This window comes from Empidonax traillii, unplaced genomic scaffold, assembly GCF_003031625.1.
Source record: "Empidonax traillii isolate 1590-97213 ecotype Southwest subspecies unplaced genomic scaffold, ASM303162v1 scaffold2573:size55577, whole genome shotgun sequence".
Lineage (NCBI taxonomy): Eukaryota > Metazoa > Chordata > Aves > Passeriformes > Tyrannidae > Empidonax > Empidonax traillii.
This window is the reverse complement of record NW_020957766.1, coordinates 1-21,568: the sequence shown is the minus strand read 5'-3', so window position 1 is coordinate 21,568 and position 21,568 is coordinate 1. Positions and strand designations below refer to the sequence as shown.

The following is a 21,568-nucleotide window of genomic DNA, read 5'->3' as shown; positions in this document are numbered from 1 at the left end:
CGCCCGAGGGCCTCGTGTTTCTCCAGACTTTGTTTGTGCATTCCCCAGCCTTGCCCTGGGCTGTGGGGGGGGAAAAGATGAGCTGCCCCGCTGGCCCCAGAGTTGTTCCCTCGAAGGGGGGGGCGATTTTTGGGGGCGTTCAGCTCCAAATCCCCACTTGCCCTCAAGCTTTGTCCCCGTTCTTGGGGCAGCAGATGCTCTGCTGACCTTGGAAAAACGGGAAACCCCCGGGGGAAAAGCTGGAATTTGCCAAGCTGAGAGCCAAGGGGCTGGGTGGGACAGGGATTTCGTGGCATGGGGTGGGTTAGGGAGGGCTCTGCCAGCCCCCTCTCCTCGAATAATTTTCCTAAAAGCATTTATTCATGTCAGGTGAAGAAGGGAGAGCAAAGCCTCTTTGTTGGCATCTCCCCTTTTCTAAAATAGCTTCTAATTACATGCTGCTGGCTCTGCAGCCCGAGGACATATTTCATATTTATATTTATATGGATATTTATATTTATATTTATACCCTCCAGTCATGGCTTGGGGGGCCCCTCAGTGTCACCCCCTTTGGTGCAGGGGTTTTGCCCCATCAGCTCAATCTTGCAGAGGGGTTTTGGTGCTCCAGGAGGGGCTCTTTGTGGCAGGAGGCTCCTCATCCTGAACTCAGCATTGACTTTTGGTGGAAGATTTCGGGATTCGTGGAATCCCAGAACGCTTTGGGGTCGGGAGGGAGCCCAAAGCTCATCTCATCCCACCTCTCTGCCACGAGCAGGGACACCTCCCACCATCCCAGCTTGCTCCAAGCCTGTCCAACCTGGCCTTGGACACTTCCAGGGATGGGGGCATCCTATGGGAAATCTCTTCCAGGGCCTCCCCACCCTCACAGGTGGGAATTTCTTTCCCAATATCCCATCCCTCTGGCAGTGGGAAGCTATTTCCCCTTGTCCTGTCCCTCCAGGCCCTCGTCCAAAGTCCCTCCCAGCTCTCCTGGAGCTGCACATTTAAAACCCAAGGCACCTTGAGAAACCTTCCCAAAATCCAGAGAGGAGCTTTGGAGCTTCCTCCAAGGCAAAGTGACACCTCCAGATGTGATGGAGAAACTGCCCTTCTGATGGAGCAGCTCAGCTCTGCCTGGGAAGTGCCATTTTAACGCCTCTCACCCTGCAGGAAGGCCCTTCTGGGAGCTCTGGCTTTGACCCTTTGTCCTTGGGAGGTTTTTTTTGGGGCTTTGACCCTTCGACCCTTTGTCCTTGGAAGGTTTACAGCCCCGACTGCAGCGGTGGCTTCACATGGCACGGTGTGGTTTTGGTGGAAGAGAGGCTTGTTGTTTTAAGGGTTGTTTCTCTTGTAGCCTGCAGTGAGACTTCTTTTTTCTCCTGCACACACAAACATGTGCTCCAGCCAGTTCTTCCAGCAAAGCCAGGCCTAAAAGTGGGTAAATGTTTAATGACACGGCCCCCACTCTGCTTTCTTTTGTTGCTGGGGGGGGTTGATTTTAATCTGCAATCCTTCCACCCTTCAAAATACCTGTCCAGATCCAGAAAGCTGCTTTACCCACCAGGTTGGAGAGGGCTTGGAGCAGCCTGGTCCAGTGGAAGGTGTTCCTGCTGGAACAAGATGGGCTTTAAGGTCCCTTCCCACCCAAACCGTTCTAGGATTAAGCTGTGGTTGAACCCCTTGGCTGTGTCCTTGTATGAAGTTCTCCTTCTCCACGCTGTCCAGCAGTGCCTGAACCTCTTACTCAAAGCTGTAGATGCCCCCAAACCAGGTGCAGCCTCTCCAGCTTCACAGAATCCCAGAACATTCCCAGTTGGACGGGAACCGTCAAGCCCAGCTTTTACGGGAATGACCCGTACAGGGCTTGACCCCACACCTTTGGTGTTGTTAGAACCGGGTTCTAACCAGCTGAGCTCATCTCAGGGCCTCCTCTTGGCCTCCTCCAGCTGAGCAGAGCCAGGTCAGAGACACCTCCAGCCCCCCCCCCAAGTTTTGCCGAGCGGGAGCCGCGTCCGTCCCCCCGTCTCCTCCCCGGGTTTGGAGCAGCCTCTTGGAGAGCCAAACCGGTGCTAACTCGGCGTTTTTCTTGCCCCCCCCCCTCCCCAGGAGGAGCATGAAGAGGAAGGCCATGTTCACCTGCCCCTTCAACGGGGACTGCAGGATCACCAAGGACAACCGGCGGCACTGCCAGGCGTGCCGGCTCAAGCGCTGCGTGGACATCGGCATGATGAAGGAGTGTGAGTAACGACCCCCCAGCTCCAGCTGGCCATGCCCACTGTCCCCTCTCTGTCCCCAGAGGTGGGAAGGGCAGCCCAAAACCCGAACAAACCTCCCAGGATTTCAGGGGGACGCAGAGGGCGGGGGGTGTGGCGGGTTAATGGTCGAGAGGGGCTCGTGGAATGACCTGGAGCGATCCGGGAGTTGCTTTTCCCCCGGGGCCAGGCGGCTTCTCCCGGCTCTCCAGGGGCATCCAGCTTTTTGTGGGAGCATCCAGGGAGGTTTGTGGTTGATGCCTGGGCACGCTGGTTGATCCTGTCAGAGACAGGAGGGCCGAGGGCCTCTCTCCTCCCTCCAAAGGGTAAGTCTGCTGCTTCAACTTCAGGCCCGAGTTCGGATTTGATTGTGGGGTTTACACAGAAAAAAAAACACCTCCTGACACCTAAAGTTTATAGCCACGCCTAAAACATATCGATGCTTTTATCAGTTGCTACAGAAAGACATTTTTCTGAGTGTTCTGGGTTTGGGCAGAACATCTCCTGCATCCCCTCTGCTTGGAGCAGAAAGTGGGTATTTTTGAGAATACAGATATTTGTGGTTATTTTCCCACCAGTTCTCTTTCAGAGGGGCAGTCCTGCAAATTGCAGTGGACGTGTGTTTTCCCTTACCCTTTGTGTCCTGTGTCTGGGCAGAGAAATTCATGTCCATTGGTTCTAAATCACGTAGATCTCTTTCACTAATTAGCGTTCTATCTGTTGGTTATTGATTTCTCACTGTTTATACTAATTAGTCCATGCTTTTAGTCATTTTAGTACCTTTTTTCCACCGGTAGGGACTTTCCAACACAAAGACCGAGCCTTTCCTGGTCTCTTCTTTGTCTTCTGCTCTCTGCAAGATGTCCTTGTGGTCCGTAAATTCTGCATTCCAGATGTCCAGCTTCGACAATCCGTCTTTCCCTCCCTGGCTTTGTACGTTGAAGCAAATCAGAGTTAGTTTATCAAAACCTCGATTTAAATTAAGACTTTAATTACCTTCAATTAAAACTCGATTCTCCCAAGCTGTGTTCCCACAACAGCACTTTATTGCAAACTTTGCCAAACGCTGGCTGGGAGCAATTTCAGGACGGTGCACTATTTGTAATTAATATATATCGGCTATGATTAATTAAAACAATGAATTAGAAGTTAATTAAAGCCATTAACTACAATTATTTAAAAGTTCCATCCTTTCCAACAGAGCTGGGTTGTGTTTCCCTCCTCTGTGGCTCCTTTTTTTCTTTTTTTTGGGGACCTGCCATGTGGGTCCCTCCAGCCACGTGCACGGCACAGACTTGAGTAAACAGCAGAGGGGAGTAAAGTAGTTTTTAACCCAATCCAAACACTCTAATGCTGCCCCAAATATTTATTTTCCTCGGCTCTATTTATGGGTAAGCAGCTTTTAAAAATGAAAAAAAAAAAAAAAACCATGTGTCTGACGTGCTCCCTCCTACGTCGCCCCGGGTCCCCGGGAGGAGGTTGGAGCGTTCAAACCCGATAAAACAGCTCCTTGCTGGGAGATTGTGGGCAGGGGGTGTCCATGGGCCTGGAATTCTGGAAAATGGAAGGGGTTCTCCTTGCCTTTTTGGGGTGAGCAGGCCTCGATGCCGCGGGGTGCCACCCGAAAGCCATGGGAAACCAGGACGTGGAAGGGTTTTGCAGGGAAGCAACACCCCCCAATTTTTCCACGGTCCTAAAGATCCCTGATGAAGAGGGAAAAAAAAAAAAAAAATCCCTGGATCTTATTCCTTTAAACCAGGGGGAGAAAAGGGCCACACACAGGGCACCTCCTGTGTTTTGGGGAGCACGAGGAGCCCGGCTCGTTGTTCGGGGCTCGTTTGGAGCTGACAAGGGAGATGTGTTGATGTCTGGAGAGTTCCTGGGCAGAGGTTGCTCCAGGTGCCGGGGACGGGCACGTCCTCCACGTTAGTTAACGTGTAGGTGACCCCCATTAGCGAACTGTGAGTGTGGATTAACCAAAACCAACCCCATGGCACTAAAAATAGCCTCGCCTGGACTTTGCTGCCGGAGGGCCCGCTGTTATTTTTGGATTGAACGAGGCGTCTGGAAGCTTTGGAGGAGGTGGGGGGGGGTTGGTGTCTTCCACGAGGCTGTTGTTTGTGTTGTTTGGGAATGTTCCTGTCACTTGGGAAGGGCAGTTTTCCGGCCTAGGGGTGCCTCTGGCTGCCCCTGTTCCCTTCCTGCTGCTTTTTCCCGGGAAGATGCTTGGCATGAGTGGGCTTTGAAGCAGGGGCTGGTGCTGGACTATCCCACCTGCTGTGCCAGTGGTTTAGGTGGCCAGAAGATGAAGGGAGGGGAGGGAATTACTCTTTCCCTGCAAAACTCCCCCTTTTCCAGCAGCCTGGAGCTGAGGAAGGGATGTCCACCCCTCGGGGGTTGGATCCACACCCGTGGGGTGTTGGATGGGCTCCCTGAGGGAATTCACCTCCCAGCTTCTCTGCCCCTTCTCCCCCAGCCTTTAAGAGCTCCTGTGTGCCCAGACTTCACGTGCCCTCCAGAGAAGGTGGTGCCAGTCAATCCTCATCCCTTTCCCAAGGAAAAGGCTTGCTGGGATGGGGCTGGAGTCACATCCAGCTGGTGCTCAGCGCCCTCCCCACCAGGTTTGATTTATGATCTCAGGGGGCTGGAAAACCCCCAGAGAGGGGAGGAGAACAAAAAAAAACCAGAACCAAACCATCATCTCAGAGCAAGGGGAGAGGAGCAGAAATGGGAAGGAATTTCCCTGGAATTTCCCAGGACGCTCAGGAGGGGAACGGGGAGGCTCCAGGGAGCAGGAAGGGTTGTGGTTGTGTAGGGTGAGGGTGAGCAGGGAGGGACACGACCTCTCCTGCTCTCCTCCACTTCCCAAAGAGGTGGTGGCCCTCAAAGCCAAGACATCCCTGCTGCTCCAGCCATGGGATGTGTCATTCCCGAGCCCGGGAGCCTCCGGCACTCCCAGACGTTTCCTAAACTTCCTTTTTTTCCTTTACATTTGGCTGCTCTTTCCTGGTTGATGGAGCCTTTGTGCTGCTCCCCCCCACCGCCTCCCAAACACCCTCCAGCACTTCCAAGCCCCTGGTTTTGGCCAGGGGTGCAGGGTTGGATCCTCATCTGTCTCCTCGTGCTCCACAATCCCGGCGCTGGCTTTCCCTGCTGGCCTTGTGGCATCTCCAGTGTCTGGCTGGACGTGGGGTTGGGAGAGACCAATAAAGCTTCATCCAGCCCTTGCAGGATCCCAAATTTGCCCGGTGTAACCTGCAGGAATCCCCTCCGAGGCCCCGATCCTGGGGACACTCGGAGCACCCACGGCCGCAGCCGAGCGCTCGGCTCTGCCCCATCCTCCTCCTCAGCCCCACATGTGGCTTCCCCCACTGGTTTCTCCCCTTGCACGCGGTGCCCACGCGGATCTGATGCTTTTGTACAAAGAACAGGGAGGAGAGGTGGCAAAACTCTTGATTTTTCTCCCCAAAAAGTCGTGCCGAGCCCGGCGGAGCCGCCGTTAACGCGCCCGCGACCTCTCGGCTCTATCTGCTCCTTCCCGTCCCTCCCGAGACCTTCTGGTGCCCTCTGAGGTTGTGCAAGCTTGAAAAGGGACTGGAAAAACGCCCTTGGCTAAAGGAGCAGGGACAGCAAACAGCTCCTTGCCCCCAGCCCCGAGGATGCAGCTCCCTCTGCCCTTCCCAAACCTCCTGGCCCGAATTCCACCTCGACTCGCCCCGGAGTCAAATCTCCTCAGGCAGGGCTGGCCGAGCCACCTCGGCATCAGATAACACGCTTGGGGTTTTCTGCAATGCCTGGTGAAAGGGCTAATAACAGCCTGAGGAAGGGGAATTGCTATTTTTAGGTGGATTGTGTGTGTTGCCGAGCGCTTTCGGGAGCGGGTGACGCGGCCACGGGGATGGAGGTCGGACCCGAGAGGTCTGTGCGGGCTCCCTTGTGCTTTGCTTCTCTTTCAGCCCTCTCAGGGCTCCAAGGTCTTTTTTGTAAAGTTAAGATTTGAGCCCAGATTGCCTGTGGCTGCTCCCCTTCCCTAAATAAACGGGACAATCGCTCCGAGTCCAACCCTCGGCTGCTTCCGAGGGCCATCCCCCCTAACACATAAATCCCATAAACACCCACCCCTGGCTGTGGGGGACGTTTATGTGTGCCCTGAGCTTAAACACGAGGTTTAGAACTCCCCTGGGGATGCTGCAGAAGTGCTGCTGGATCCCCAGGCTGGCAGCAGAGCTGCGCTGGGCACCGGAGCCCCCGGGGTGAACCCGCTGACCCGAGCCGAGGGTGGGGATCAGGATTTCTGTGCCCTGGAAAAGCACAGAGCAAACAGCAAGGTGTGTGGCAGTGCTCATGTGGCCTTATCTCACCCAGACCTTGCCTAAAAGCACCATAAACCGCCGGGCACAGTGACCTGGCAGCCGAGGTGAGAGCAGGGTGGGGTTGATGAAGGTTCAATAACTGATTATCCAGGTGATGGGGACACTCTCTGCCCTCGCCTGGCCTTGCTCCAGTCCCCCCGTTTCTGACCCCTCCCCTGCCCCACAGTCATCCTGACGGACGAGGAGGTGCAGAGGAAGCGGGAGATGATCCTGAAGCGCAAGGAGGAGGAGGCCCTCAGGGAGAGCCTGAAGCCCAAGCTGTCGGAGGAGCAGCAGAAGGTCATCGACGTCCTCCTCGAGGCCCATCGCAAAACCTACGACCCCACCTACGCCGACTTCTCCAAGTTCCGGGTACGGCCGGGCCGCCCCCGCCCTCCTGGGCAGCCCCCCAGATGCTGCAAACCCCTCTGACCCCACGGCATCTCCTCAGAGAGGAGCTCAAAGTCCCCCCCTCGCTGCTCTGGGGTGAACAAACACCACTCACCCCCCCTTTCCAATCCCCCTTCCTCACGCCCTGCCCTTCTCTTCCAGCCCCCCGTGAGGAGCCACCCCAACAACAGGGGGGCAACAAAGTCCTCCTCTGTCCTCACCCAGGACCTGTCAGAGGAGGATTCCACTGACCTCTTCTGCTCCGACGCCTTCAGCACATTCCCAGGTACCAGACTCACTTCTCCGGGGGTGACAGGGGGATAATTGCAGTAGCTTGACCTAAACCTGACCCTTCAGACCCTTGTTTTACCTCCTGTGAGGGCTCATTTAGCTCTAAAATCTCCTGGGGGTGTTGCACCCTCACCCTCTGAGCGTCTCCCTCTCTGCAGAGTCCGTGGAGCCGCGGATGTTCTCCAACCTGGTCCTCAACGAGGAGAATGACGACAGCTCCTCCATGAACATCGAGTTCTCCCAGCTCTCCATGCTCCCACACCTGGCTGACCTGGTCAGCTACAGCATACAGAAGGTGATCGGCTTTGCCAAAATGATCCCGGGGTTCAGGTGAGACGTCTGCTCCCAGATCTGCCATCCAAGGGGGTTTTCCACCCTCGGGAATCCCGTCCTACCCTCCACGAGCCAGATCGTGTTCTCTGCTGAGCCTTCACGGCTGTCCCTCAGCTCTGTCCCCTTCCCAGGCCTGTTCCTACTTCGATGTTTTCTGTCTCTCCTCTTTTTCGTGGTTCTCTCCTCTCTTTCCAAACTCTGGAAAATTCATCCGAGCTCTTGTCAGCGGAACAGCTCGAGCTGCTGCACCGTGAGGGGTTTGTGAAGGAAGGGCCCTCAGGTCCTGTTTTCCACTCCAAACTGGTGCCCAGGGCGTGGACAAATACACCTGCAGGAACAGCTGACACAGGAACCGTGGGGAGGGAAGAGCTGGGATGGGGTGACCGATGGGACCCCGACGGGGGGTGACGGTTTCTGTTCCTCTGCTCGTGGACGACTCTCACCTCAACCTCCCCCCTCTGTGGTGCAGGGACCTGTCAGCAGAGGACCAGATTGTCCTGCTGAAGTCCAGTGCCATCGAGGTGATCATGCTGCGCTCCAACCAGTCCTTCACCCTCGAGGACATGAGCTGGACCTGCGGCAGCAACGACTTCAAGTACAGGGTCAGCGACGTCACCCAAGGTAAAGCTGCCAGACCCTCTCTCCTGCCAAGGAATCTCGGCCCAGCCTCAAGTTCAGGCGCAGAAATCCCATGGATTTTTCCCTGGGAAGCCATTCCCTCTGCACCCAGCAGGAAAGGTGCTGGACCCTGCCCTGAACCTCTTCCACTCGAGGATTTGAGGGCCAGCCTTAAGATCAGGGGGGTGCAGGTGGTAGAGCGAGACCTTAAATCTCTCCCTGCACTTGGAAGGGCCTCACAGTCGTGGAAGTGAGGAGGAGGAGGAGGAGGAGGCAAAATGTCTGCAGGTGAATTGCCCTTTGTGGATTCCAAAGGCAAAATCTGCTCCGTAAACTCCTGCTTTAGGAAAAAAAGTGCAGTCAAATCCAACGTGCCTTGAGCTGCATCAAAAGTGCCTTTCCCCCTGTGCCTGCTGTGTCTGAGGAGCTGCTGAGCTCTGGGGGAGATCCCCTTTCCAGAGCCAGCCGTGCTAAAGGTCCGTTCTCTCCCCAGCTGGCCACAGCATGGACCTGCTGGAGCCACTCGTGAAATTCCAGGTGGGCTTGAAGAAGCTGAACCTTCACGAGGAAGAGCACGTGCTCCTCATGGCCATCTGCATCCTGTCCCCAGGTAGGGCCCGGCCAGGGGTTTGGCACGTCCCCCAAAAAATAGGGTGGGAGTCACCTTGGATATTGGGGTAAGTTTTGGGGAAGATTTTGAGCTGTTGGAGTGTCCAAAGGGGGGGAATGAAGAGGAGGAAGGGCCTTGAGGGGCTGAGGGCACTTGGTGTGTCCAGCTGGAGAAGAGGAGGCTGAGGGGAGACCTCACTGGGGTCTTCAACATCCTCAGGAGGGGCAGGCACTGAGCTCTGCTCTGGGGGACCAGGGAATGGCTGGAGCTGTGTCAGGTCGGATTTTAGGGAAAGGTTCTTCCCCCAGAGGGTTTTTGGGGCAGTGGGCACAGCCCCAAGGCTGCCAGAGCTCCGGGAGGGTTTGGATGATCCCTGGGGGACATTTGAGGGCTGAGCTGGACGATGTTCAGGGATCCCTTCCTGTGTGTCCCCCCAGACCGGCCGGGCGTGCAGGACACGTCGCTGGTGGAATCCCTGCAGGACAGGCTCTCGGAGATCCTGCAGACCTACATCCGCTGCCGGCACCCGCCGCCGGGGAGCCGCCTGCTCTACGCCAAGATGATCCAGAAGCTGGCGGACCTGCGGAGCCTCAACGAGGAGCACTCGCGGCAGTACCGCTGCCTGTCCTTCCAGCCCGAGCACAGCATGCAGCTCACGCCGCTCGTGCTCGAGGTCTTCGGCAACGAGATCTCCTGACTCCTCGGGGTGTCCCCCCCGCCTGGGCTGAGATCACCCACGGAGGGCGGGGTCGGGGTGGGGGGGGGGGGGGGGGGGGGGGGGGGGGGGGAAAGGTTTCTTTTCCCGAGCTGGTTCTTTGTTCCCAGCCCGGCTCTTTTCCCGAGCTTCCCCCCGGGGCAGGAGTTTCGCACCTCGGGTTTGGTTTGGTGGAAGCCTCCGCTTTGTTTGGGGCGGGTTGGCAGGGATGGACCCGAATCCATGGGGTTTCCCCACCAGGAGCAGCTTTCCCTGCTGTCTGTGGGAGAAGATTTATCCCTTTACGGATGTTTTGAGGCTGCGCTGCCTCAAATCCCTTTTTTTTTTTTTTTCTCACCTGGACAGTGGGGCTGTTGGGAAGGAGAAGCACTTTGGGGTGGTTTTGGACTTGGGGCACCGCTGACCATCGTCTGCTCCCACCCTAAACCCCGCAGCACTCGCTCCCAAAGGGAGAGGCCGATGGGATGGAACACCTTGAGTCCCAAACAGGAGGGGCCGTTTCCCCACGGGCGACCAGCTCAGACACATCCCCCAGGATGGGGAAACAACCCCCAGGATGGGGAAACAACCCCCAGGATGGGGCAACAAGCCCTGGGATGAGGGAACGACCCCTCGAGATGGGGTAACAACCTCCAGGATGGGGGAACAACCCCCCAGGATGGGGGAATGACCCTCGGGATGAGGGAAAAACCCCCAGGATGTGGAAGTGACCTCGGTCCCAGCTCGGCTTCCTCCCCCTGCCGTGTTCCGTGTCCTGCTGGAAGCAGCCCTGGAGGCAGCTTCGTGCCATTGTCCCGACACGGGACCGGTGGAGCGAACCCCGGGAAGGGGGATTTTGGGAACTCCGGGAAGAGGCGCAACAGATTCCCCCCGCCCCGGGCCGTGCACAGTGTCCGGAGAGGCTCCGGTCAATAAACTCCTGCTTGGGAAAATCAGCACAGCCCCGGGCTGGCGTGGGGGCTGCGTGTCCCATCTGTCCATCCGCCTGTCCGTCCCTGCGTGTCCATCCCAGTGTGTCCATCCGTCCCCGTGTGCCCCTGTCCCTCTGTCCCTGTCCCTGTGTCCGTATGTCCCTCTCCCCGTGTCCCTGTGTCCCTGTCTGCGTGTCCCCCATCCCTGTGTCCCCGTGGCCCTGTGTTCCTGGCCCTGTCCCCGTGGCCCTGTCCCAGTGTCCCCGTGGCCCTGTCCCTGACCCCGTCCGTATCCCCCATTGGGCCGCCAGGGGGCGCTCTCTCCACGAACCCCCCTCATTGGCCCCGCCCCCTCGCGGCGTGGGGAGTGGGTGTGGCCGTGACCAGCTGCGCCCGCGCGAGGAAGGGCGGTGGGGCCGGGAATCGGGGGCGTGGAAAGGCCGAGATGGGGCGTGGTCTTCGGGACGAGGGGGCGTGGTCGGGGGCGTGGCCATGCGAGGCCCTTTACGCGCCATCCGCCTCATGGCGACCGTGGCGGGGACCGGGATGGGGACGGGGACCGGGATCGGGGGCTCCGGAGGCTCCTCCGTGGCCGGCACCGGGACGGGGGGCTCCGTCTCCACCGCGGCCGGGCAGAAGCGGCCGCGGCCCGAGCCCGCCCCGCTCATCGGCACCCACGACGGCACCTTCCACTGCGACGAGGTGCTCGCGTGTTTCCTGCTGCGGCTCCTGCCCCGCTACCGGGTACGGCCCCGGGGCTCCGTGCGGCGGCACCGGCACCCTCCCCTCCCCGAGGTTCCCCTGTTACCTCGCTCGGGGCTCCCGCTCCCACTGGCGGCCACCGCCGGGTCTCCCGGACCCGCGTGGGGGTCCTTGGGACTTAGCCAGGGGTCCCTTGTCACCCGGGGGGGTCACCCTGAAGCTCTCGGGGTCCCCAGTCCCATCCCGATCACCCTGAAACTCCCAGCCCCTCCTTGGCGTTCCCCGATCCCCGGGGGGCAGCTCTCGGGGGTCCCCGGTGCTCCGGGGGGGGGTGGGGACCCTCACGCTCCGCGTGCCCCCCCGGCAGGACGCGGAGGTGGTGCGGACGCGGGACCCCCAGCGCCTGGCCCAGTGCGACGTGGTGGTGGACGTGGGGGGCGAGTACGACCCCGAGCGGCACCGCTACGACCACCACCAGAGGTGAGACCCCCCCCCGCCCTCCCCTCCCCTCCGGCCCCACCTGCTCCCCGGGGGTCCCTGGGGCTGACCCCGGGGTCCTGCAGGTCCTTCGCAGAGTCCATGAGGAGCCTCCGGCCAGACAAGCCCTGGAGCACGAAGCTGAGCAGCGCCGGGCTGGTCTATTGTCACTTCGGCTCCCAGATCCTGGCGGAGCTCCTGGGGCAGCCGGAGGACGGGCCCGTGGTCAGGGCGCTCTACGATAAGGTACGGGGGGCTCTGCCCACCCCCCCCAGAGCACCAGAGCTCTGCCCGGGGCTGTTTGGGGGAGAAGGTCACCCCACACACGAGATCCCGGGAAAGAGGGGGGACCAGTTTGTGGCAGCTCCTGGGGTGTGTGGTTGGGCCCTGCTGTGCCCCCCACGAGTGCTGCCCCCCTTATCCCCCCCTTCCTGCTTTCCCCCCTCAGCTCTACGAGAACTTCGTGGAGGAGATCGACGCCATCGACAACGGGATCGCGCAGGCGGAGGGGGAGCCCCGCTACGCCCTCACCACCACCCTGAGCGCCCGCGTGGGGCACCTGAACCCCCGCTGGAACGACCCCGACCAGGACACCGAGGTGGGCACGGGCAGCGCGGCCCCCTGGGGACACCCAGGATGGGCTCGGGGACACCCAGGATAGGGACACCCCCAGCTCAGGGGACCCCCCTGACTCCCCGTTGTGCCCCCAGGCGGGGTTCAGGCGGGCGATGGAGCTGGTGGGGGGCGAGTTCATGGACCGGCTCGACTTCTACCACCGGGCCTGGCTGCCGGCGCGGGCGCTGGTGGAAGAGGCTGTTCGGCGCCGCTTCGAGGTACCACCCACCCTCCTGAGGGGAAAAGGGGGGGGGGGGGTGGGTCTGAAAGTGGTGGGAGAGCTTTTGGGGCGTGGGGAGGCCAAATCGCCTCGGTGTGAACCTCCCTGCATGGCCCTGCAGCCCCCACTGTGCCCCAGACAGGGCTCTGCACCCCCACTCTGCCCACCCTTCTCCCCACCACATCCACACTCCCCTACACGTCTGGGGGGGTCTCTGAGCCCCACGGGGTGAACCCGAGCCCCAGGACCATGTGGGGGCTCTGGGGACGGTCCCCCAGAGTGCCCATGGTGTCCCCCTTCCCAGGTGGACTCGAGTGGGCAGGTGCTGGAGCTGCCCCAGGGCGGCTGCCCCTGGAAGGAGCACCTTTTCCAGCTGGAGAAGGAGCTGGCTCTGCCCAAGCCGCTCCAGCTCGTGCTGTTCCCAGACCGGGGCGGGCAGTGGCGGGTTCAGAGTGTCCCCACAGGACCCCACACCTTCCAGAGCCGGTGAGACCCCTCCCCTCGTGCTGTGCACCCCCTGTGCCCCCCCCCGCCAGGTTGTCACCCGCTGTCCCCCGTGTGCCCCCCCAGGCTCCCCCTGCCCGAGGCGTGGCGGGGGCTGCGGGACGAGGCCCTGGCCCAGCTCTCCGGCATCCCCGGCTGCGTCTTCGTCCACGCCAGCGGCTTCATCGGCGGCAACCGGAGCCGGGAGGGGGCCCTGGAGATGGCACGGCGGGCGCTGCGGCACGAGGGGGGCACGCAGAGCGGGTGACACCCCCCCACACCCACCGCCCCTCCCATGGAGGTCACCCCAAAAAACGGACCCCCCAGGCCCAGCGCGGGGGGATCCAGGGACGGCTGGGACTGTTCCTGCAACGAGATCGCTCCGAGGGAACTGTCGGGGTGGGGGGCAGCCCCCCCTGGGGTGGCAGTGTGCCCACCCCCCCCCTTCCCCCAGCGCTAGAGGGGCAGAGATTTGCTGAGGGCTCCATTTCTCTGGAGTTTGCCCCCATTTTCCCGTATAACCCCCCCAACACCCCGCTCCGAGGGGTTTCCAGCACCCAGTAAAAACCAGTGTGTGCCCAGCTTTTGGGGTCCTGGGGTAGGGTCGGGGGTGGGTGGGCAGAGCTGGGGGTTGCCGTGAGGTGGGTACAGCCACGGGAACCAGTGCCCGCCCCCGTCCCGCGTGTCAGCAGCGCTGGGGGGGGGTGGCACAGAACCCCCCCCCTCCTTCCCGTGCCACCCGCCCGTGCCACTCCTCCCCGGGGGCGATGCCGACGGTCTGGCTGCTCCTGCTGGCACTGGGGCTCCCGGGGGGCTGCCGGTGCCCTGGGGGGGCCCCCCACAACGAGACGCTGAGCGGGGCCGTGGGGGCGCGGCGGGCCCCCGACGTGGCGCTGCTGGTGGCCGTGGGGGGGTGGCTGGGGGGGCTCCTGCTCTACGTGGGCCGGTTCGTGCGGAGGAGCCGGGCGGAGACGCGGCTGCACCTGCAATACCTGCGGGCCCTGGCCCCAGGAGGCCCCCCCGGGCACCGGCAGGAGGAGGAGGAGGAGGAGAAGGAGCCGCTCAGCACCTTCCTGGGAGGCAGCACTGGGAGCAAAGCGGGCAGAGGCGAGGGGTGAAGCCCCCCCAGCGGTTGTGGTGGGTTCGTTTCCCCCCCCAAAGGGTTTTTCCCCCTCGTGCCTGAGCAGCCCCACGGAGGGGCTGGGTGTGGGTGGGGGCTCCCTGTCCCACCTTGGGATTTGGAGGAGCATTTTGGGGTTCCTGGAAGGGGGGGGTGTTGGGGGTGAGCAGGGACCCTGCACTCTCCCCGTTATCCCTCTTATTGCAGTGTAATCCCGGGGATTAACCATATGTAATCCTGGGATTTACCCACGCTGCCTCCTCTCCCATTAATCCTTTCTCTGGGCAGGGGGGGGGGTCCATCTGCTCCCCCCCCCCCCCATCTTTTGGTGCTGGGGTGGGGGGACTCACGTGGATTGGCACGAGCACCCCAGGGCCCCTCCAGCCCTGCTCACAACCCCACTGGGCTCAGGTTTGGGGTTTTATGGAACCCACAGGGGTTTCAGTTCATTTTGGAGGGCTCTGCCCACCCACAGGGTGAGGCCTGAGGGGCTGAGTGTGCAGCCAAGGAGCCCTGAGCCCCCCCCTGCCCTCACCTTTCCCCAAAATGCAGCTCTTTAACCCCAAAACAGCAGCTCTGGCCCCGTGGGCTCAGCCCAACGGGCTTCAGCACAGGCAAGTTCTGCAAGTTGACCCTGAGCTCTCTCTTGACCCCAAAAAAGCAGCTCTGGAGCAACCCCCAGACCCATGGAACTTCCAGAACTCACCCCGTGAACAACTTCCAGCCCCCCCAGGGCGAGGAAAGAGGAGGAGAGGGGGGGAAAGAGCCGCCTTTATTGGATGCAGACTCTGGGAGACCCCCTGTGCCCCCCCCAGGGCTTGAAGGCACCCAGGAGGAAGATGAGGCTGCCCAGGGAGGAAGAGGAGCCACCAAAGCCCTCTGGGCTGTGGTCACAGCTCCGAGAAGAGGGGCTGCTCCCTCACACTGGCCACGACGGGGACGGGGCTGCGGTGGGGGCTGGCGAGGGGCACGCGGGCGCTGACGAAGAAGAAGGGGATGTGGCTGATCTTCCCCGAGGACCAGCACTGGAAGGGAAGGGAAGAGCACACGGATGGAGGGGATGAGGGTCCAAGATCCCTGACACCCTCCCACCCTGCCTCAGCCCACGCAGCACCACGGTGGGGGGGGGATAACGACTCACCACGGTCAGGAGGGCTCCTCGTGGGAAGCAGGGGTGGAAGGCGATGATCTGGGGCCGGGCACCGTGCTCACCCCGCACGAACCCGCTGTGGGGGGGACAGGAGGAGCCACAGTTAATGGCACAGCCACAAAAACACCACCACCACGCTGCCAGGGGCCAGTGGAGACATTCAGGACCGGATCAGGTGCACTGGGCAAGGACAACCCGAAGCCAAGGGGTTTGAGGTGGGTAAGGGACAACACGCGACGGATTTGGAGGTGAAGCGGCGACAGGCCCCGAAGCAGCGCGGGATGGGGTCTCCCCACGGTGATAGGGGGGGCAGCTCTTCCCCACCACACCCCCCTGGGGGTGGTTAATGGTGCTCAGTGAACCCAAACCCACCCCAAACCTGCTGCCAGGAACCCACCCAAGACTCACCAGGGCAGGAGCTCGAACACGGGGCTGTTGCGGGTGCGGAACACGGCGATGTTCTCCGTCTGGCTGCCTGCAGAGTCGGGGTGCCCTGCAGGAGGGAGAGGGGCAGGGAGGCTTTCCCTGCTCCAGGGACACGTGGACAGGCCCCTCGGTGCCCCCCCTTTTCCTTCCTGGAAGTGGGATTTTCAGGAGGGACTCACCTCTGATGATCACTGCGAGCCTCTCTCCCGTGGGGTCCCACACCATGGAATGGACCTCTCCTCCAATCCTGGAAGCAGCAGGGAAGCCCCCAGGATCAGGGGGGCACAGATACCTTCAGCCCCTTGGGGTGTCCCCAGCATCCAAGGGGAGCAGGGTCCCCCTGTGCCCCTCCAGGTGCCACGCTGGACCCACCTCTTGTCCCCGTAGATCGTCTCGAAGGTGGTCTCGGACAGGTCTGCCACGATGGAGGCTGTTTTGGAGCCCCCCACCTGCCCCTGCATCTCCCCTGAAGGGAACACTCCGTAAATCCCACTGAATTCCCCGGATTTCCCATCATTTATCCATTTCTCAGAACAACGTGCCCATGTCTGGGATGGAGGACAGGGGACAGCAACCCCCCAGGACCCACCCCCCTGCAAAAACCCACACGACTGAGAGGCAACGGGAGGGGGGATAAACCCACAACCCCGGGGATTCCGTGCTCTGGGAGACCCCCAAAACACCCCCCTGCACGTCCCAGCTCCCTCAGCCAGAAGTGAGGGATCACCTGGGCCCCACCCCAGCCCTTGGGAAGCTCCAGCCCGGGCGGACTCACCCCGGTACTCGGAGAAGGACAAGGAGTAGATGACGGATTCCCCCAGCACCGTGAAGAGCAGCCGGCTGCCATCTGGGCTCCAGCACCCCGTCTGTGGCACAGGAAAAGTTGGCAGGGAGACTCCAGTGGGTCCAGGCACAGCTCAGGGCTTTGTGGATGGCCCCTCCCCTGGCCAGTGATCTTTTGGAGCCAGCTGGGAATGGGGGATTTTTTTGGGTAAAACCCACTCCCAGCGTGTCCCCGAGGGCCTTTGGAGGTGATGTGTGCACCCCAAATCCTGGGGTCAGTTTGGGGCTACGAGACAGACACTGAGGGGCTGGGGTGTGTCCAGAGGTGGGAATGGAGCTGGGGAAGGGGCTGGAGAACTTGGGAGGAGCAGCTGGGGGGGCTGAGCCTGGAGAGAAGGGGGCTCAGGGAGGACTTTCTCACTCTCCACAACTCCGTGGAGCCAGGGAGAGGTCGGGCTCTGCTCCCAGGGAACAAGGGATGGGACAAGAGGAAACAGCCTCAAGATGCACCAGGGGAGGTTCAGGTTGGATAGGGGGAAAATTTCCAGGGCTACCACAGCTGCTCAGGGCAGGGTGGGAGTCCCCCAACCCTGGAGAGATTTACAAGCCCCGTGGATGTGGCACTTGGGGACGTGAGACTCAGTGGTCTCAGAGGGCTTTTCCAGCCTAAAAATCCCACCTGGCAGCGTCCTCTGATAGTGGGCCACCGCTCACACGTCCACATCTGAGCCTCCCACACCCTGCAGGAGACAGAGCAGGGCACTTGGGATCCAGATCTGCTCGGTTTTGGGGCAGATAGGAGAGCGAGGGCTGCGAGGGGAGCCGGGCAGGGACGGAGCTCACCGGAACACGGCCGAGGGGGTGGCTGCCAGCACCTTGCTGCCATCGGGTGACCACGCCAAGAAGGTGACACCGCCGCCCCCAAACCACTGCAGCTGGACACAGTTCTCGGTGGGCACGTCCCACACCTGGAGGAGGGGACGGGGAAGGCAAATGGTGACGCTGGCTGAGCGTTGGGGGGGGAAGTTGTTCAGGTTAAGGCGACACAGAGTGATGGTCTGGGGTCCAGTTCAAATTCAGAGCTGCCTGACCCACCCTCTGTGGGAACAGCACCTGTGCCCAGCCCAGCTGTCCCTGGGTGACCCTCTGGGGGTGCCCGTGGTCCCCACATCCCCCCAGCAGGCACAGCCAGCTCAGGGCTCCTCACCAGCATGGCCGTGTCGACCGGTGACGCCGAGAGCAGCCGCTCCCCGCTGGGTGCCCAGGCCAGGCTGGTGACAGGGCTGTGCCCCGGGTAGGACAGCACCTGGGCACAGCCTGATGACGGCCTGGAAGGGAGAGAGAAAACCCCCAGGAAGGGTTGGGACAGGCTGGCAGGACGGGCACCCGCCTGGCTTTATCCCAAAGCCAACCCCAAAGGGGGGTCCTGACGGCAGGGCAGGGGGTTGTCACCTGGTGGAGAGGGAGGTGGGGTCCAGGTGCCACACCAGGACACAGCTCTGGCAGGCCACGGCCAGGATGGAGGCACAGAGAGGCTTCCAGGCCATGGAGGCCACGTTCCTCTGCAGGCGATGCTTCAGCGAGGGGACGGTGGCACTGCCGGGGAAGGGGACACATGTGACAAGGGCAAAACGGGGCACCAAGAGCGTGGGCCGTGTCCCAGGGTCCTCTGCCAGCTCTGAGCACAGTGCAGGGGGAAAGCAGAGTGGGAAGGGGGGGGTTGTGCCCTGCAGTGCCCTGCTTCCCAGGGTGGGGAGTGAGTGGAGAGGGACAAGAATTCCCAGCCAGGTGACAGCAGGGGACAGGAATTCCCAGCCAGGTGACACCGGAGTGAGCCAGAGCACACCTGGTGCAATTGGCCTGAGCTGCCCCCAGCCCAGCCCCGGGGCAGGAGAGGGCCCTGGCTGGCCAGAAATCCCAGCTGGGAGAGGGGGCTGGAGCGGGGCAGCGCGGAGGGGGCCGCAGGACCAGCCGGCACAGTCTTCTCCTGAGGAGGGATTGGCATTCCCTGGGGGAGCAGGGAGACCTGGGGGAGAGAGGAGACTCAACGACGCTCCACACACTGCGCTCTGCCTGTGCCCCCTCGGGCTGTGGGACCACCTCCACCACCTCCTTGGGCTGTGGGACCCCCAGGATGCCCCCAGAGTTACGGAGCAGGCAGGGAAAGGAAAGCCAAGGCTTCAGTGGGGATGGTGGCTCCAGGAAGAGAGGTGGGAAAGGAGCAGGGAGGGGGCTGAAAACGCGAGCCCAGGTGGGCAGGAAGGCCAAGGGCACTCGGCTTGTGGCAGCAGGACCAGGGCACCCCCAATCCCGGGCGGCAGCGGCAGCTCCAGCCCCACCTGCTGGAGTTGTAGACCCGGATGGAATCGTCCAGGAGCGCCACAGCAAACTTGTTGGTGTGGGGGTGCCAGGCAAAGGCCCTCACGGGGCACCCGGCCCTGCAGGGAGGAACAGGGCAGGGTCAGGCAACCAGCACCCACCCCCAGGGCTGGCAAAGGCCCTTCCCAGAGTCCCCAGTGAATTAAAAACTCCCTTTTCACTCCTGGATGGGATGGTTTTCTTTGAGAAACACACACCCCCCCTGCCCCGTTCCTGGCAATTGTTCCCAGGGCTCTGCTGAGGGGCTGGTTCCCACGGTCTAGGGTGGATTGGGGAGGAATTTTGCAGTCTCTGATCTCATGTAACCCCGATTTCAGCACATCAGGGGCTTTGCCTCTCTCTGATCACCAGACACAAACCAGGGCAGTCAGAGCCAACAGGGAAATATTTGCCCTTAACGTGCCCACCCAAACAAAGGCCATTCTGTCCTTGTACCCCACCCCTCTCCCAGCTCCAGGGAGGTCACAGACCCCAGGGAAGGTGGTTTTGGGACACACAGGACTCACCAGTCCACGGCCTGGGAGAAGGCTGCAATCATGTCCTCACTGGTCAGCTGCAGGGGAGAGCAGAACACTGAGCTGGCAGCGAGGACCCCCAGTGCCCACCCCCCTCTTTTCTCTTCCCCCACCTGGATTTTGGCCCCTCTTGGAGCGCTCTGGGCCCCGGCAAGGCCTTAGGGCAGCATTCCCCTCCCTTGGGTGGAGGAAGGAGCAGCATTTGGAGCCGGGCATTGCCGGGAGGAGCATTTAGGTGGGTTTCCAGCAGGGAAGGGACCACCCACCACCCTGCCCAGCCTCCCCCAGCCCCAGGGACGAGGCCTGGAAGGACTCACGGAGAGGTGTGGGAACAGGGATCCGTGGAGCGAGGAGAGCCAGCGGCACACGGCCAGCGCGTGGCTCGAGCCCGTCCTCAGCCATCGCAGCCCTGGAGGGGGCAAATCACCCTCAGCTGCCCCCACCCGCACCACGGGGGGCACGGGGAGGGGCAGCACGATGGATCCCAGAGCCAGAGATCCCCGGGGAAGATCTCCAGGAGCAGCCACGGCTCACTCACCCTCCTCCTCGGCGCTGGCCACCTCCCTGAGCACCCCGCAGAGCCCCGCGTCGCGCCTGCGGCCACAGGGCGGGATCAGCCCCTTCAGCACCCCCTGCCCGCCTCAGAGGGGCACGGCTGGCACTTTGGGGGGCACTTTTGGTGGGGGGAAGCAGGCACGGACTCACCAGGCGCTGAGGCAGCGCTTCCAGGGGGACTCGCGGTGGTGGATGAAGGGCGGGCGGGCGCTGGGCTCCTGCCGCCCGTGGGCCTTGAGGGGCTCCTTGGGCAGGCTCAGCACGGGCAGGTCGGGCACCTGTGGGGCCCCCACAGCACCCCTGAGCCCACAGTACCCCTGAGACCCATCAGGGAACACCCCTGAGACCACCAGGGACATCCTGGGGGGCCAAGGAGACACCTCCCAGCACAATGGGCCAGAGGTCCAGCCACAGCTGAGGGGGACAAATGTGTCACCCCCTCCCAAAGGCTGGAGGGGGGCTGGCACAGCTCTGGGAGGCAGGGGGGGGTCAGCTGGCTCTGGGGGGTCTCAGCTGGCTCTGGGAAGGAGTAGGAGGGAACTCTGGGGGTCTCACCTGGCTCTGGGGAGGAGGAGGGGGGCACTCTGGGGGTCTCACCTGGCTCTGGAAGGACAGCGGGAGCTGCTCACTGAGGCGGCCGCAGACCAGGGCGTTGTTGAGCTCGTACAGGGTGACATCCCCGGGCGGGGGCGGCGGCGGGAACAGCCCCAGGGTGCACATGGTGGGCCTGGGAGATGGAGTAGGAGGTTAGAAGAGGGGTGTGTGAGAGCTGCAGCCTCTGGAACGCACCGGCCCCAGCCCCGCAGCCCCTCACCCACCCACCCACCCACAGGCACGGCGCTCCCCGCTCACAGCCCCCAGTGTCCCCCGTGTCCCCCTCACCGCCCCCGGTGCCCCCCCGCGCTCCTTCTCACCCTCTCCCCCTCACAGCCCCCGGCGCGCCCCGTGGTCCCCCTCTCCCCCTCACAGCCCCCCGTACCCCTCAGGTTCCCTCACAGCCCCCCGGACCCCTCAGGCTCCCTCACAGCCCCCCGGACCCCTCAGGCTCCCTCACCGCCCCCCGGGCCCGCCATGTTTGTTCCCCCTCACCCTTTTCCCGTTCCCGATTCCCGCCCTCGGGGCCAAGGGGGGGGTGTGTGGGAGGAATTAAAGGGGCAGCGGCTCCGGGATGGAAAAGCGCACAAGGGGTACGGCGGGGTGGGCGCCCCCATCCCCGATTCAGCTGCTCGTTGGCGGCGAGATTCGTGGTATCCCCTGCAGAGACACCCCCACCCCACCCTCCTCCGCTGAATTAGGGGCTTTCCGGCCGTAGCGTGGGCTGATAAAATGGAGGTCCACCTTTCCAGTCGTTGCCCCTTTAAGGAAGGCGGAGCCCCCTCTCCCGGGGCGGGGCAGCGGCGCGCGCGGCCCGAGGGTCACGTGGGGCCCGAGCGGGGCTTGGGGGGGGCACCGGGATCGGGATCGGGATCGGCACCCTTGGGTGACCCCCCGGTCCTGAACTCCCCTGTCCTTCGGGGGTCTCCGTGTCCTGCACACACACACACACACACCCCGGGGTACCTCCCGGTCCTGAACCCTCTTGTCTTTCGGGGTCACCGTGTCCTGCACACACACCCCCCCCGGGACCCCCGGGGTAACCCCCGGTCCTGAACCCCCCCTGTCCTTCGGGGGTCTCTATGTCCTGCACCCCAC

General features: G+C 62.2%; 3 protein-coding genes across 7 annotated transcripts in view; 2 read left to right on the top strand and 1 right to left on the bottom strand.

Annotated features, from left to right (window-relative positions):
- VDR (vitamin D receptor) overlaps positions 1-9,532 on the top strand; it is a 35,228-nt gene extending 25,696 nt beyond the window's left edge. The window contains exons 1-7 of one of the 2 annotated variants that reach the window (XM_027909983.1): positions 2,064-2,216; positions 6,771-6,955; positions 7,136-7,259; positions 7,423-7,594; positions 8,067-8,218; positions 8,709-8,825; positions 9,263-9,532. In XM_027909983.1, the coding sequence (XP_027765784.1) occupies positions 2,093-2,216; positions 6,771-6,955; positions 7,136-7,259; positions 7,423-7,594; positions 8,067-8,218; positions 8,709-8,825; positions 9,263-9,522 (1,134 nt within the window). In that variant the 5' untranslated portion in view covers positions 2,064-2,092 and the 3' untranslated portion in view covers positions 9,523-9,532. Of the gene's footprint in view, positions 1-2,063; positions 2,217-6,770; positions 6,956-7,135; positions 7,260-7,422; positions 7,595-8,066; positions 8,219-8,708; positions 8,826-9,262 lie in introns of those variants that run through there. The other variant, XM_027909984.1, reaches the window with a different exon arrangement.
- Positions 9,533-10,989: 1,457 nt separating this feature from the next.
- Positions 10,990-13,359, top strand: CUNH12orf10 (chromosome unknown C12orf10 homolog). The gene is made up of 7 exons (XM_027909981.1): positions 10,990-11,195; positions 11,521-11,633; positions 11,717-11,876; positions 12,079-12,228; positions 12,341-12,463; positions 12,770-12,951; positions 13,036-13,359. The coding sequence occupies exons 1-7, from the start codon at positions 10,998-11,000 to the stop codon at positions 13,214-13,216; spliced, it is 1,107 nt and encodes a 368-aa protein (XP_027765782.1). The 5' UTR covers positions 10,990-10,997; the 3' UTR covers positions 13,217-13,359.
- A 1,463-nt stretch (positions 13,360-14,822) lies between these two features.
- Positions 14,823-21,007, bottom strand: AAAS (aladin WD repeat nucleoporin). Of its 4 annotated transcripts, none has more exons than XM_027909978.1 (17): positions 20,966-21,007; positions 20,474-20,603; positions 20,027-20,154; positions 19,860-19,915; positions 19,639-19,730; positions 19,313-19,359; positions 18,767-18,865; positions 17,880-18,023; positions 17,635-17,755; positions 17,271-17,395; positions 17,107-17,167; positions 16,420-16,510; positions 16,017-16,110; positions 15,824-15,891; positions 15,627-15,711; positions 15,210-15,294; positions 14,823-15,093 (listed from the first exon to the last, which is right to left on the bottom strand). In XM_027909978.1, the coding sequence occupies exons 2-17, from the start codon at positions 20,594-20,596 to the stop codon at positions 14,959-14,961; spliced, it is 1,554 nt and encodes a 517-aa protein (XP_027765779.1). In that variant the 5' UTR covers positions 20,597-20,603; positions 20,966-21,007; the 3' UTR covers positions 14,823-14,958. The 4 variants fall into 4 exon arrangements, with proteins under 4 accessions (XP_027765779.1, XP_027765778.1, XP_027765780.1 ...); XM_027909977.1 differs by lacking the exon at positions 20,966-21,007 and adding an exon at positions 20,894-20,965; XM_027909979.1 differs by lacking the exon at positions 20,966-21,007 and adding an exon at positions 20,832-20,874 and having other exon boundaries at positions 20,474-20,605.
- Between the last annotated feature and the right edge of the window lie 561 nt (positions 21,008-21,568).